The 16,250-nt window shown below is 36.3% G+C and overlaps 2 protein-coding genes across 4 annotated transcripts; one reads left to right on the top strand and one right to left on the bottom strand.

Annotated features, from left to right (window-relative positions):
• The first annotated feature begins 1,338 nt into the window (after positions 1–1,338).
• Positions 1,339–10,869, top strand: LOC103987045 (polyadenylate-binding protein-interacting protein 11). 3 transcript variants are annotated; one of them, XM_009405230.3, is made up of 10 exons: positions 1,339–1,810; positions 2,129–2,239; positions 2,472–2,516; positions 9,176–9,248; positions 9,331–9,443; positions 9,602–9,661; positions 9,830–9,877; positions 9,956–10,024; positions 10,377–10,438; positions 10,515–10,869. In XM_009405230.3, the coding sequence occupies exons 1-10, from the start codon at positions 1,496–1,498 to the stop codon at positions 10,555–10,557; spliced, it is 939 nt and encodes a 312-aa protein (XP_009403505.1). In that variant the 5' UTR covers positions 1,339–1,495; the 3' UTR covers positions 10,558–10,869. The 3 variants fall into 3 exon arrangements, with proteins under 3 accessions (XP_009403505.1, XP_065012266.1, XP_065012265.1); XM_065156194.1 differs by lacking the exon at positions 2,129–2,239 and having other exon boundaries at positions 1,348–1,810; positions 10,515–10,774; XM_065156193.1 differs by having other exon boundaries at positions 1,348–1,810; positions 9,830–10,024; positions 10,515–10,774.
• Positions 10,870–11,839: 970 nt separating this feature from the next.
• On the bottom strand, positions 11,840–15,314 carry LOC135641126 (large ribosomal subunit protein uL5-like). Its single transcript, XM_065156197.1, has 5 exons — positions 15,175–15,314; positions 14,982–15,089; positions 14,267–14,309; positions 13,978–14,173; positions 11,840–12,240 (listed from the first exon to the last, which is right to left on the bottom strand). The coding sequence occupies exons 1-5, from the start codon at positions 15,175–15,177 to the stop codon at positions 12,042–12,044; spliced, it is 549 nt and encodes a 182-aa protein (XP_065012269.1). The 5' UTR covers positions 15,178–15,314; the 3' UTR covers positions 11,840–12,041.
• Between the last annotated feature and the right edge of the window lie 936 nt (positions 15,315–16,250).

The following is a 16,250-nucleotide window of genomic DNA, read 5'->3' as shown; positions in this document are numbered from 1 at the left end:
AGTCAAATTTTATTGTATTAGTTAGATATCTCTTACAGACTCCCAACATTTCCATCCAATTATCCTCATTATTCTCCAAGGATAAGATGTGATGTTTGACTGAGGTGGACAGGTAATGGGTGTCCATGTGATCCTTCTCTCTCTCTCTCTCTCTCATTGATACGTAGTTCATATTAATCAAAGACCTACATGCATTGACATTGACCATCTACCGACCATTACTCACGTGTCACACATTTGGCCCCCCACCCTCTTCGATTCCAACGTGAAAAGGAAATATAACATGTCATCATCATTAGCTCATATCTTGATAGACTCACCTTGGAAACTTGGATGATGTGGTCCATCGTACACTTGACCCTATACTCCTCATGCATCGCCACCTACTTTCTCTCTCTTGGGTTCAAATTCTCATCTCTCTGCTATATTTAACCTATATTAATACAAAGATATGCATGCAAATTAAGTGCGTGAATAGTGAAAAGGATGACCCCATTCAAATAATTCCATTACATGCACCAAATAAACAAGATCTACATATAAAATGAGTGTACGAAACGAAATAGATGTTCCACATCGCTCTCAACATATAGAAATCGTAAGAAAAATCTCCAATCAGATAAATCTACATTACATGCACCACATAAACAAATATGAGTCCACAATTGTCATCCAACGCAGACACACTAAATAAACATGTTAAACGTGTAACATGAGTGCATGAAACGGGAAAAGACATATGTGACAGACTTACCTATATCCTAATCTTATCCGACCCCTCAATTTCTGTGCCAATCAATTACAAGAATATAACTTATGCCAAAAAATATTTCACCTAATGATAAATTTAGTAATGGCATATCCAACTTATCGATCTTAAATCGAGTATCTTGATAAAAATATCAAGAATTAATAATCAAGATCCATCAAAACTTATCTTCATCACTTAGTGTTTGAAATAAAAATATAACGATATAATTTTTTATTATATTTAATAAAATTTAGTATAAAATTTTTATATTAATTATGGAGATAATCAAAACCCCTTTTCCTCTCAATTGCTTAATCTTCCTTTGACTTTAAGAAAACTTAGTGGTTTATATTGATTATTGAGATAATAAACCCTAAAAAATCCCTTGCTTCTCGTGATAAAAAAAGTATACATTATTTTAATTAAATGGAATAAATAAAGAAGAGGAAAACGTAAATTTTAAAATTATAATAATAATTATTTTTGTTTTTTTATTATTGTTTTGGCGATGGCATATGCCGGAAGAAGTCTCTATTTATCGCGGTGTCTCGTCGCGCCCGATCGCCATCCCATCCCATCTCTCTCTCTCTCTCGCCTCATCAAACGAACGGGAGTGCGAGCGAGTAAAGATCGAGTTTTGCTCCTTTTGCTTTGCTTGATCGAATTGTTGGGATTCGATCGGTCATCGGTGATTCTTGCAGCCGTTTTGTGCTTCTCGTGGAGAAGGGGGGGGGGAATAAACAAATGGCTGCGGTGGCGGAGAAGGCGATCGGGTCCGAGGATCAGTTCATGCGCCACCAGATGCCGCCGCCGGCAGACGGGGCGGAGGCGGAGTACCAGAGCGAGGTGCGGGAGCTGGTGGATTTGCTCTCCAAATTGAACCCAGCCGCCAAGGAGTTCGTCCCTTCTTCTAACCCTGCCCCCGCCGCCCGGCTGTCGGCAGTGACGCCCTTTTTTATGGCCTCGGGTGGTTTCTATAGTAATGGTCTGCTTTGCAATCTTGATGGTGGTATGGATTCGATCAGCGATGGGTCATCGAATAATCAGCCGAATCGCAGAGTAACTTCTCTGTCTTGATTTTTGGATTTGCGTCTTTTTCCCGTTGATCTTTAGATCGCATGATTGATGGGTATATCGGGGTTTTGGGTTTAATGTATCCCGGAATCATTGCATCTACGAGAAAGAAATGAAGGAAGCAAAGAAAAATGTGTGATTTGGATGAAGCGTATCATGATCTACTTCATTCTTTTGTCCAATTGTTGGCAATACATCTCGATTTGTTTAACTTTCGTTGTTAATGTTCTCTTTTAACTTCTTTTTGTTTGCTTTTGGTCGATTTGTGTGATTGATTTGTCCTGTAATGTTATTATATGTCAGAGAAGATATGGTCATAACCAGGGGCTAAGGAGGATGAACGATAGACTTTGGAAAGCTGAGAGGGAAGAAAGCGTTAAGCGAACTGTATATATTTCTGATGTTGATCGTCATGTGAGTCCATTAAATTTATATTATATTATATTATATTATATTATATTATATATATATATATATATATATATATATATATATATATATATATATATATATATATATATTTGTGTTCTTTTTGTCCTTTATTAGTGTTATAATCTTCTTCTAGTTCTTGTTCTTGTCATCATTCCTAAAGGCTAAAGCTGGCTTGGTGCTTGTATTGATATTAATTATGTAAAACCTGCATCAGGTGACTGAAGAGAAGCTTGCTGAAATATTTGCTACATGTGGACAAGTAAGTTTCTCAAACTTCATTCACCAAGGTTTTCTATGATATGCTGGTTGTTCATTTAGTACATGATTTTTTTTTTCTTGCATCTATTCTTCTTCAATCCAAGTTCCTATTTTCTGCATCTTTTGTTAAAGGAGTTAAGAGTTGATGCAATTTCTTTATATCTTCTCAAGTTGGTAAGAAATGGAGAAGCAACTAAGTAACCTTGTGATCATTGTTCTCCAAAGTACAGTCTCAGAATGATAATTTAATTGACTATGAAGTTGTTGGCTTGCTGATGAGGGCACAGTACTCTGGCCAAGAGGCGACAGACAATTTAAGGTTTATTTTGTTTTAACTTTGCAGCCATGTTAGATAATAAGGGAGTAACAGTTGCAAATTTATTGGTTTCATTTTCCCTTAGGAAAAAGAAATCTTATTCTTATATGCATGCTAAACTATGTCTTTCCTTGTATCACAATTATTAAAAATAACTGATTTTACATAGGTAATGCAGTCTGTTGAAGCAAAATTTAACTTAAGCATCTATGACTTTTGAACTTTTCTATATACATTGATCTTTTCTATATACAAAGGAAGATCTATATGAGTGGATTATAACCTGTATAACTAAGGGAATTGATTCTATTGATTCCATATAATATTTCATTCTAATTCATTTCCTATAATGTGGGTTGATTAATACTGATTGAGAATCCCTTAATTATGATACTATTTCATTTCCTTAATTTGATACTAATTGATTAGATGCTGACTTGATATTAATCCATTTCCTTAATTATGGGATACAAAATCTTTTAATCATGAGATTTTCTACACTCCCCCTCAAGCTGGCTCGAAGATGTAAATCTTTCCCAGCTTGCTTGTCAGATCCTCATAAGAAGATCTTTGAAGCTCTTTGATAAGAATATATGTTAGTTGCTTCTTTGTAGGAATGTAAGGCATGCAGGCAATTCTTTCTTCAATTGTCTCCTTTATGAAATGTCGATCTACTTCAACATGCTTGTTCGATCATGGTGCATTGGATTATGAGCAATGTTGATAGCAGTCTTATTGTCACAGTATGGGCATTTTTTGGCCATAAGAGTTCATAAATACCTTGTGCTACTGCTCTGAACTCTGCTTTAGCATTGCTTCTAGCAATAACTATCTGCTTCTTGCTCCTTCAAGTAACCAAATTACCTCTAACAAATGTGCAATATCTTGAAGTTGATCTCCTATCACTTATTTATCTTGCCCAATCAGCATCAGTGAAGGCCTCAATTCTCATATGATTGACCTTTTTGAATAATAATTCTTTGCCTAAAGTCCTTTTCAGATATCTAAGGATCCTATATATTACCTCTAAATATTCTTCATGTGGTGAATGCATAAATTAACTCACTAGACTCACTACAAATGCCAAGTCTGGGCGAGTATGAGTTAGATAAATCAACTTACCGACCAATCTCTGATATTTGATTGCATCTACCATCGCTCTTTGAGAAGGACATCCCAATTTATGATAAGATATATTGGAGTGTCCCAAGGCTTACAACCAAGCATCCCTATTTTTTTAGAAGATCTAAGGTGTATTTTCTTTTTGAAAAAAATATCCTATTATTTGATCTTGCTATTTCCGTGCCCAAGAAATATCTTAGCTATCCAAGAACTTTAACTTCAAACTCTTTGTCTAGGATATACTTCAATTTCTCCAATTCTGAGACATCATTATCTATTAGGATAATATCATCCACATAAACTATAAGAATAGCAATATCTCCCTTATCTACGTGTTTTTAGAATATTGTATAGTCCTAGTGACTTTGAGTGTAACCATGGCCACGAATTGACCTTGTGAACCTCTCAAACCATATACGTGGTGATTGCTTAAGACCATAAAGAGATCTTCTTAGCTTGCACACCTTATTCGAGCCATACAAATTTTCAAAGTTGGGTGGTAGATCCATGTATACTTCTTCCCCTAGTTCTCCATTAAGAAAGGTATTTTTCACATCTAATTGATGTAAAAGCCATTCAAAATTAGCTGCAAAAGATAGAAATACTTGAATAGTATTTAGTTTCGCAACCGGAGCAAATGTTTCTTGGTAGTCAATACCATATGTTTGAGTAAATTATTTTGCAACCAATCTGGCTTTGTGTTTTTTAATAGAACTATTTGTCTTATATTTAATAGTAAACACTCATTTATATCCCACTGGATTCTTCTCCTTTGGCAGATGCACCACACTCCAAGTATCATTCTTTTGAAGAGATCTCATCGCCTCCATAACTGTTTCTCTCCATTCTGAAATTAATAGAGTATCGTGTATATTTTTTTGAATTTCTAAACTAGACAAGTGAGGTGTAAAAACTTTAAAGGTTGGAGACAATCTATGATAGGATACATATTTAGATAGGATGCATCGTACAAGATCTAATTCTTTTTCTAATGGCAATGGGAACATCAACATCTGAGGAAGGAATAGAGTTACCTATGTCTATGTTTAGATCTGCTATCGGTTTAGACTCTTGGCAGTATTCAGGAGGGTGAACATCGACTTTTTCTAGATTTTGCTGTCTTGAATACACATGAAGCTCAAGTGCAATCACAGTGATATCTCTCCCTGAACTAGATTGTCCAATAGCATGTTACGGTGTTGGAGATTTGGATTCAAGAGTATCAATAGGACTAGTTAGTTGTTGGCTAGGTAAGTTTGATAGAGTGAAAGTAGGAGATGAATCTGACAAGAAATAGAGATTGGTAGAGACAGTTCTCAAAAACATTCTTCTTGGGTAGAATTCTCTCCTTGAAGATGATTTTTTTAGAAATATGTTTAGTTTTCAAAGAATGTGACATCCATAGTGACAAATATTTTTTCGATATGGGATTATAACATTTTTAGCTCTTTTGATTCGGGGAGTAGCCAATGAACACACACTTTAATGCACGTGGCTCAAGTTTACTTTAATGATGGTTATGAATGTGGACAAAAGCAATGCACCCAAATACCTTTGGTGGAAGAGAGTTAAACGATCAAGAGGTGTTTGGAAACTAAATATTATGATAGGCATTCGATTAATCAAATATGAAGCAGTAAGAATGGCATCTTCTAAAAGATATTTAGGAACATATGTAGTGAATAAAAGAGAGTGTGCTACTTCATGTAGGTGTCTATTTTTTCGTTTGGCAATAACATTTTGTTGGGGGCTATCTACAAATGAAGATTGGTGGATTATTCCATACTCTAACAAATAAGAACCAAGAATAGTATTAAAGTATTCTCTACCATTGTCAGTTCTCAAAACTTGTATTTTTGCTTGGAATTGATTTTGGATCATGGTATGAAAGTTCTTGAAAGTTTTTTCAGCATGAGAATTTTCTTTTAAGAGGTAAACCCAACATACTCTTGTATGGTTATCAATAAATGTTTTAAACCACTTGGTTCTGAACAGATTTCACTTTAAAAGGACCCCAAATGTCATTCTGTATAAGACTAAGTGGTTTGGATTCTTTGTATGGCCGAGAAGGAAAAACAGTGCGATGGTGTTTAGCAAATTGATGAATTTCACATTAAAATAAAGAACTATTATTATTTTTGAGCAATGAAGGTAAAAACTTTTGCAAATAAGGAAAGCTTGGGTGGCCTAGTTTATAGTGCCACAACATTATTTCACTACTAGTAGGAGTGTTACTATTTATTGTCAACTAAGCTTGTCCATTCCAAGTAGTGTCATCTTCAAGATAATAAAGTTCTTCGCCCTCTTTAGCACTACCAGTCATCTTCCCCAAATATAAGTTATGAAATTCACAGTGAGAATGAAAGAATTTAGCAGCACAATGTAAATCCTTTGTGAGTTTGCTAATATACAACAAGTTACAAAACAAGTTGAGAACATGAAGCATAGAATTTAATACAAAGGAATTTGAAATTGCAATTGTGTCTTTTCCTGCCATAGAAGAAAGTGATCCATCAAGAAATTTTATTTTAGAGTTTATTGGAGAAGGTGTGTAGGAGGAAAACAAGTGTGAAAGGCTAGTCATATGGTTTGTTGTATTAGAATCTATGGTCCAAGGAGCCTTAAGACCAAAAGTAGACAAAACTATGAAATAATTACTTTTCTTGGCCAAAGAGCAAGATGACGAAGGAGAAGGATTAGGATTTGGGGACTGGTTTAGAAACTTAAACAGTTGCTCAATTTGTTCCTTATTGAACAAAGGCATTTCGTCTCCTTTAGAGGTGGTGGCAAATTGATTGTCAACTTAAAATCCTTGTGTGTCTTAGTTTGGTTTATTATAAATATCACATCATACTTTGCTTTTATCATCTCCCTTTGATTATGTTGCACAGCATTAACAAAAGAATTAATTTTAACTGTCCTAATAAGTGCAGAATTTTCTGCAATCATAAATGGAGTGGAAGATCCCATCATGACTTGTCTTCTACTTTCCTCCCTCATAACTTTGGAGAATATAGCTTGGAGAGATGACAATGGATCCTTTCCTAATATTCATCCACGAACTTCATCTATTTTTTGTTTAAACTTGCCAAAAATTAAAAGGATTGATCCCTCTCAAGCATTTTTATGTATCAAAAACTATCAGCAGCACATGACCACTCAAAATCAGAAAAAATATCAAGCTCTTGCCACAGTGTTTTCAAAGTATTAAAGTATTTTGTAACACTAGTATTACCTTGTTTAAGCTCACTCTCTGATCTTGCTTGTAATCTCAAATACTTGGGCTGGATTCCCCATATCAGAATATGTCTCGACCACAACATCCTATAACTTCTTTATTGTTGGTAAAAATATATATGTTTAGCTAATTTCTAGTTCCATAGAGTTTATCAACCATGACATGATCATGGAATTTTCAGAATCCTATACTTCAAACTTAGGATCATCCTCTGTAGGTGTCATTATTGATTTGATCAAATAGTCAATCTTTCCTCTTCCTCGGATATGCAACTTTACAGGCTGGGGCCAACAAACTGACAAAGAAAGTTTTGTCCGTTAAGTTTATGCATTGTAATTAGCGAGGATGGATTGTCACCTAAGTTGTTTGTCGGAGATAGAAGCATTAGTTTCATCCTCTCTCCTCCAGACATAGTAGTGTAGGTTCCTCACAAGCAAACCAAAAATAAGAAATAGTTGGGGCTGATCCGAAGAGTGGCAGAATAGAGGAAAATACTGTCAGCAATTAAGACTGAAAGAAAGAAGAAAAATTGATTTTTTCTGTATACTATGAACACAAGAGAATATAATTTCTCATTCATTAATTTTTTCTGTATACAAAGGAAGACATATATAAGCTTATTACAACCTGTACAACTAAGAAAATTGATTATATTGATTCTATACAATATTTCATTCTAATTCATTTCCTATAATATGGGCTTTTATTTGATATTGACTGAGAATCCCTTAATTATGTTACTAATTCATTTTCTTAATTTGATACTAATTGATTTGATGCTGATTTGATACTAATTCATTTCCTTAATTATGAAATTATAAATCCCTTAATTATGGGATTCAGAACCCTTTAATTATGGGATTTCCTATACCTTTCTATAAGCGGAGTTAGCTTATAACACAAGGTGATGGTATCATCTATACCTAAAATGATTATTAATATCTTTAACGTAATCTGGGTGCCAAAAGGAAGAAACATGTGGACATTTTGTTCACATTGGGAAGCAAGTAGGAATTGATTGGCTTGTTTTGATTTTCAGCAAATAGGAGCATGTTGCATGAAATAATTTCAAAGGCTTAATATATACATACTAGACCTAGTCGAAGAAACATCAAAAGTTCAGTGAACCACTCATCAATGATATAGATTCAATATCAAAGATTTGGCTGGAGATCCTCACAGCCAGAGAGGCATCCCTTGAACAAACCATTTTGTTTTTCTTTTCTTCTTAACAATTTTGCTTTGATATCCTTTGTTCTTCCAATCACATCATTCTCTTTTCCCTTCTATTCAATCAGTATGTCAATGTTTTAGCCAAAAAAAACTTTTGCAATCATATTATTAGATTTGTGTAAGACTGTAATGATTGTATATTCTGTATTTGTATAATTTCATAGAAGAAAGGACCTGGACCAAGTACTTTATACAAAAACATATTAGCATCCAATTCAAATAAGAACTTGCTTGACTATAGCGCCTACTATTTCCTGCTTGTATCTGCTTTGACTAACAACTTGTTTGACTGCATCACTTACTATTTCTTGCCTGTTTTGGGGATTTGGATCTAGTAAAATAAAACAATGAATTACTCGTCATAATAAATGGAGTTTAAATCCTCCAAACCCTGCAGTTCTCAAAGTCAAATTCTGCTTAAAAAAATCTGAAGACAATGTTCTTAGCTTTTGCACAAAAAAATATTTAACAAATTGAACACCCTCAGCAGCTATGTTGATGAAAAACCTAACTTGTCTCCCAGTACATGAAGAGAAGTTGAAAAGACTATATCGAAACAAGTTGGCTTGGTGTCAGGGAGAAGGAGAAGGGTGTCCATAAGTTAGATTTTTGTCGAAGTACCTTTTTCTTTTGATGATGGCAAACTATCTTGCTTAGTTTCCTTCCCGCAAATTCTACAATCACAAAGTCACAGTGTATTGCTTATATCCATTGTCATTTCTCTTATCATTGTAAAATTTATGTACCGAAGGTGGTGGATTGCCGAATTTGCGGTGACCCTCACTCGGTGATGCGATTTGCCTTTATAGAGTTCTCGGATGAGGGTAACTGCACATGACACCTACTCTTTTCTGGATAATGTATCATTTGATTTTTTTTTTTCTAACAATTGATATATGCTGATAGATGGTGCAAGGACAGCTCTAAATCTTGGTGGAACTATGCTTGGTTATTATCCAGTCAAAGTCTTACCTTCAAAGACTGCAATTATGCCCGTGAACCCAAAACTTCTTCCTAGGGTGAGTTCCTTTTTTTCATTTCCTGCCTTGCCTACTGGTTTTAGCTTATTGATATCATTTTAGGATAACCAAAATTTTACGATATAGAGATTTATTTATGACCTCCATACTATTGTTTAATCTGTTTAAAATCTTACTAATTGTTGAGAATGGAGCAGTCCGAAGATGAAAAGGAAATGGTCATAAGAACAGTTTACTGTACAAACATCGATAAAAAGGTAGACCGTCTTCTGCTTGTTTTAATCCTTATATTTGGTGTGCTATTATGATTATCCTACAACAATAACTATGCGAAAGCTGATTTTATGGTTGCAATTATGCATGTATAATGGAGAACTAGTTTCGGCATTGTTATACTACCCCATGAGCATATCCTTCTGTTGCAGGTTACTCAGCCACAAGTCAAAGCTTTCTTTGAACAATCCTGTGGTGAGGTCAGCCAACTATCATCAAACTGGAATTTGCTTTGGTTAACTGTTAAAAGCGGTTCTTATCAGTGTTTTTATTTCCAGGTTTCTCGTCTGAGGCTTCTTGGTGACAACATACACTCGACACGTATTGCATTCGTCGAGTTTGCCCAGGTAATTACCATCGAGTGTCGTCATTTGTGATTGTTCATTATTGAACTGTCGATTCGAATTCTAATCGCTTGATTAGATCCACGTAGTTAACCTCATATTAGTTGGGACATTAAGGCTTTCTATTATCATTGTTTTTTTTTTTTTTTCGTTGTAGACCAAAATAACTCCCCAGACTTTAGGCATCAAATTTAATACCATAAAAAAGTAAATTATGTAAAAGGAGAGGAAATCATCAGTTGAAATCAATCTTTCCTTTTGACAAAGTGGTGGCGTGCGTGTTGAAATCAATTGTTTATATTTATTGAAGTGGTTTTCTTGGGAACTATGAACACGTATATGATGTGAATGGCAGGCAGAAAGCGCGATCTCAGCTCTCAACTGTAGCGGCGTGGCTTTGGGAGGTCTCCCGATCAGGTACCGAAGGTTCTTCACTGGCAACCGATGGTTCGCATGATGACTATATGATGAATCCCTGTGTGTTTTGCTTCAGGGTGAGTCCGTCGAAGACGCCGGTGAGGCCGCGATCAACCTGACGTGGAGAAGTCGGTGTGGTGATGACCGAGAGAGAGAGAGAGAGAGAGAGAGAGAGCTCACAATTCCAAGGGCTGATCTGCCGTTCTGGACTTCTGGTCTGAGGCAACCGGGGCATGATCCTCTTCTTCTTTGTGCCTGTTGGCTGGAAGAAACCCAAGAAACTTGGAAGTTCTTTAGCTAATCGTATCTGTTTGGATCGGTAGGAGGTTGGCTGCCTGCCCGTGTTATGGTTTGCTGCATGTTGAATGTGTTAGAGCTTTTATTACAAAAAAACTAACCTCAAAATTATCCTCTTTTTTTCTTTTTCTGAACTTTTCTTAGTGCACACGTGTCACACAATCTCTGGTTTCTCACAAGTCCGCCACGTGATGTGGCACGAGGTGACGCCATGAATCCTCTGTCGCCTCTGCTCCCATTCGCAGCACGAGGCCTCGTTGCCTTTGAGGACGAAGGGAAGGATGGGCGAAAGGAGACGAGGGGTTAGATGGGAAACAAAGAGAAAGAAAAAGACGATGGAGAAGGACGAGAGGAGAGGAAAGCGAAAATGAAGAATGAGTAAAGGGAGAGAGAAAAAGACGATGAGCAAAGGCATAGTGGCGCGGGGAAGGGCATTTACAAAATTACAAAAATAGGGAACCTATATAAGAAAAAACAAAAATATGGAGCATCATATGATGGAAAAAAATTAAAAATGAGAAATTCTTTCAATAAAATCATCCTAACTAATATTGTAACATGTTTATGTTTTAATCAAATGCTATATATGTATATTTTTTTATTTTTGGAACAACAAAATAGTGTTCTGAGTTCATCGAGCCAAATGTATTAACTACAGACTATATATGTCTCTGATACATCACTGGTTCTGAGTTCATCGAGCCAAATGTATTAACTACAGACTTGATAGAATGCGCTTGCTTTGCCCAACACCTGCTGTTGCAACCCCCAAATCAAATGCTGTTGGTTTGCCCAACACCTGCTGTCGATATATCATTCAAAACTCCCTATGCGAAATCCAATCAACTCCACATCAACACAGGCTGGAGGGAAAAATATCATTCATTCAAAGACAATTCCTCTTGACCTTTCGTTCCAAGATCCAAAAGAACACTACTTTACAAAAGTCCTCTTTTCGGATCTCATTGAATCGAGAAAGCACCCAGCTCTCGCTTTGCAATCTAACACTAGAGTTGTGAAGAATCAACTGACTCTAGTGAAAAATCAACTTTGAAACGCCAACGTGAAAACACATTCATCTTGAGATTAAGCTACGCAGTACAATTCTCAAGACTGCCATGTATTTCGTAAAAACGTAAGTATGATTCCGTGGGTCCATGACCAATTTCAACACTAACAGCAACATATAGGAAATAGCATAAAATTTTCTCCAAACACAAAATTGGAACAATGAAAAAGAAAAAAAAAAAACAGATGAGAGCTAATTTGGCTTAGAACAAGTTCAAAGTTTCAGTTGTACCAAACCCTAACCCGTGGTTGTCTGAGACTTGTTGAGGATGACACCCTCATATTTCACTTGGAACCACTTCATTGCATCCTCCTTGGTAACGCGGTGCTGAATGCCAACACGGGACTTGCATCTGCGACGACGGCTCACACGATAACCAGCACGCTCCAAGACAACAAAGAAATCCATACCATAGATACCAGTTGAGGGGTCATACCTGTAAAAGTAAAATAAATTAACATTCAGTAAGAATAACAAAATAAGCATTAATTACAAGTAGGCTTACATGAACTTTCTAAGCATGCCTTTTGACACACAGCCATCGGTGACCATGCTTATCCCATTCCTAATTTGGACCTGCAAGCCATGGTGTGAACCTATAATCCTATTTGAAGACTTTTAACATATCAATTTTTCTTCGAATTCTTACTCTAGTTTCCACAATGATTTGAATTTGATTTATGTGCCCCTCTGCTATGATTTTTATGGAACTAGGTCAACATTTGACAGTGCATAACAAAGATGGGCTATCAGGTTTTCAAACCCAACAATTTTGCTCACAGGACAGTCTGATTGAAAGCAAACTTCAAGCCCTCTGCTCATCAAAGAAAATCCAAATCATAAAAAATTGGTCGTTCTCTGACATGTTCATCACATACATGTAATGTTCCGTGGAAACATGGGCAGTCATGCTTTTTCCCCAACAGCGAAAAAACTTGTAGTCTCTTCACCTAAACCAGATCATGGAGTCTGTTGATTAACAAACTTTTCATCCTGTAAAACAATAGACCTCTATATAATCTGCCTCACAAAAGCTATAGATCAATGATCTACCATATTAACGCCATATGATAAGCACATTACGACCTGAGTTTTCATCTTCTTGACAGGTTCCTAGTTTTGATATGTGATAGTCTCAGTGCCTGCAGCTGTAGTTTCCCTTGATCATAAACTTCTTCCTTACCTAGTCATCAGCCTCTTGAATGCTACGTAACATCACCACGATGGTGCTAAACCATATGAAATGTACCATGCCAATGGGGCATTGACACAAAGCAACCCATCAATTTCAATACGATGCCCAAATACAGAGAACAGTCAACATGATATGCACATGATCAGCATAGCACGGCTTTGTTGAGTTGAAACATGACAAGTGCAACACTACACAGGTCATGATGCACATCAAAGCCAAGGCAAAAATCAATCAGTGTCATGCTTTTAATAATACAAGCAACTAAAATATTCATGTTCATCAATTTCACATTTTTATGATCTATCCTCAAATTTCTTTCTCCTTTCTACACCACACTCTTTATAATCAGCAATTCCTGATTATAACTTACCAATGCACTGATAAAAATAGAGAATGCTACAGAAACTTATGCTCACAGCCAAAAGGTAAACTTCCAAACTCAGTTGAACAGTAAAACTATCATGGGAGGTTGGATACAAAGGAAAACCTATAATTTCTTCACTTTTGAATGACTATGCTCAAATAAAAAAGCAAAACAGTGAATCTATATCTATCCTTAAAAAGGACGGCAAACAAATTGCACTAAAGGGCAGGTAAAATTGTTTTAAATTGTTTTAACGTTTATTATTTCTTCACTCAGAAAATTCACGAGTAAAATGCCAAAAAACGCTATCTCCCATGACTTTCACATGACAACAGAACAGTAACAGTTGAAATCTACATATACAAACACTGATTTAGCTACAGGTGGATTGCCTATACAAAGTTTCATAGTTAAATCTTAAATCAAACACATTCCCATCATCAAATTTGTACCCCGATGGAAATGATGATCAACTTAGGTGTTAACTTCTAACAGATGATTTTACAGATTCACATTATAAATATAAACACCGACAGACAATTCAGATCTTTATAGTTCATATTCAGTGGTTCTCAAAGCAAAATTAACAAAAAAACAACTAAGAAACTGCTTACTTAATTCCAAGATCAATATGCTCTTGAATTCCAAAACCGAAGCAGCCAGTGTCACTGAAATTTCTCCTCAACAGCTCGTATTCCTTCACTTTTAGTCCACTTTCCAGAAGTTGCATTGCCTTGTCACCTCTGACCGTGACATAGCACGCGATCTTCTCATTACGCCTGATTCCAAAGGACCGGACAGTGTACCTCGCTGCAGAATTATATCAACCATAGGCATAGGCCCATCAGAAAAAGAATCTCAAAATTATTCTGCTTATGCACTCTTTAGGCAAAACAAAATTACCCTTAGAGAAAACTGGTGTCTGTCCACTCAGCTGCTCCAGAACCTACATAAGCAAAGGAAACAAGACCCATAAGCAAAAGAACTCGGCATATTCTACAGACAAAGAATTTAAACTCTGTATGCATATCAACCCACAATTAATTATGAAATCAACGCAATCAACAATGCAGCACATATACAATACTCATTAACTTCAAACCAACATTAACAGTCTGGCGAGCAGAAAACACAGGATAGAGAAAAAGACAATGTGTAGTCCAGTTAGCAATGATACATGGCAAACAGGACAGTTTGTATCCCCTGCTATTCACGAACTAGAAATCTAAAAGATAGCCACACAAAACCGACATTATAGTGGCAATTGCAGACGAGATTTTCTAATTTTAGAAAATTTTGTGCAGATAGTAAATTTTACATATGCATTACAGAGACATATTCATATTATACTTAGAACTCAGAGAGCAGATTTATATGGCTATTAAGGACTGGTGTTGGAGAAGCAAAAAGATATCATATAAACACAAAGATCAAAAAATTTAGCTTTAATTTCAAATATGCACCAATTTCACCTCAGCCTAATAAAAAATCATAAGTACGCCATCAAAATCTAAATTTCTACCTAGAAACCAAAAATTGTCAATCTAGAAAGAGGAAGAATGAAGTAATTCGCAAAGTGATTTCGACCTGAGAATGAATTGATTGAAAAAGAAATAACCTTAGCGGCCCTGGTGAGACGATCGCCGCTCTCGCCGACCGAGATGTTGAGGACGAGCTTCTGGACCTTAATCTCCCTCATCGGGTTCGACAGCTTCTTCTCGGAAGCCTGCGGGGTAGGACGAGAAGAACGAATCCATCAGAAGAGGAGCGAAAAAGGGGAAGCGAAGCGCCGATAAAACGACAAGCACAACCATTGCGAACGAGAGATCAGGAGCGGGAACCACAGCCTAGCCGACCAGGAACAGCTCGAGCGGCGGCGGATCGACCAAACGAAACCCTAAATATAAACGCGTACAATTCTCTTTGAAACCCTAATCTTGTTTAGGGTTTTGTGTTTGCCTCTGACCCGACCAAAAACTCCGAAAGTGCCACTACGAAGTAACGAAGGTATTAGTTAACGAATGGGCCAATTTAATTGACCATGAAAGATTTCGGCCCAATAAGGCCCATGTCAATTTTTAATGGGGGGTTAAGATTCATGGGAATTTACGGGATTATAAATTTTACGATAAACCTATATATACGGTTTAAATAAAAAAGTATTTATAGATTTTGTTTTAGATTAATTTTCTATTGAATTGGATTTTCCGGATCATTGATTAACCCAACCCGACCGCTCTCGGGTCAAGATTTCCAATCCAACTCGACCCAAGAGTTGACCGGGTTAAATCAAGTCAAACTAATTATGAACCGACCCATCATCATCACACGAAACAACGTGTGCTTATCATGTAACACATGCGTTTAATCCATCGTAATGTCGATGACACGTAGTCATGTTGCTTTGACCATTCTTCACCTATTAGGAAATGTCATTATTAGATTAAATTGTTTGGGTTGGCATCATCAACTCAGTTGAATCATAATAACATGTTGTACTTCAAACTAGTCATTTTGGTTGCTTCATCAATGAGCTTTAAAGTTGACGTGGGTTGCCTTCCCTCGTCGACCACGGTCAACGTCGTCGATGGCGGTTGACTGTTACACTCACTGCAAGATTCGCAAAAGATAAGATTACATTTGATCGTGTTGTTGTCGGCATAAGCCTTCAATTAACTTTGCCTAACTGGGCCCTACCTCTTGTCTCATCGACTTCGCGTAAATGTTAGGGAATGATATGTGATAGTTTGATGATATTGAAGAAACCATCATCATTTTCATCACGAGAAATCCAAATTCTACGCGTAATTTAACGTATGAAGATACGTAAAATTATCATCCTAAAACGCATCAGACCATCGTCCCCAAGCTAAACAACATGAGCAAT

Source organism: Musa acuminata, chromosome BXJ3-6 (assembly GCF_036884655.1).
Source record: "Musa acuminata AAA Group cultivar baxijiao chromosome BXJ3-6, Cavendish_Baxijiao_AAA, whole genome shotgun sequence".
Classification (NCBI taxonomy): Eukaryota; Viridiplantae; Streptophyta; class Magnoliopsida; order Zingiberales; family Musaceae; genus Musa; species Musa acuminata.
The sequence above is the reverse complement of the archived record's forward strand: the minus strand, read 5'-3'. Positions and strand labels throughout refer to the sequence as shown.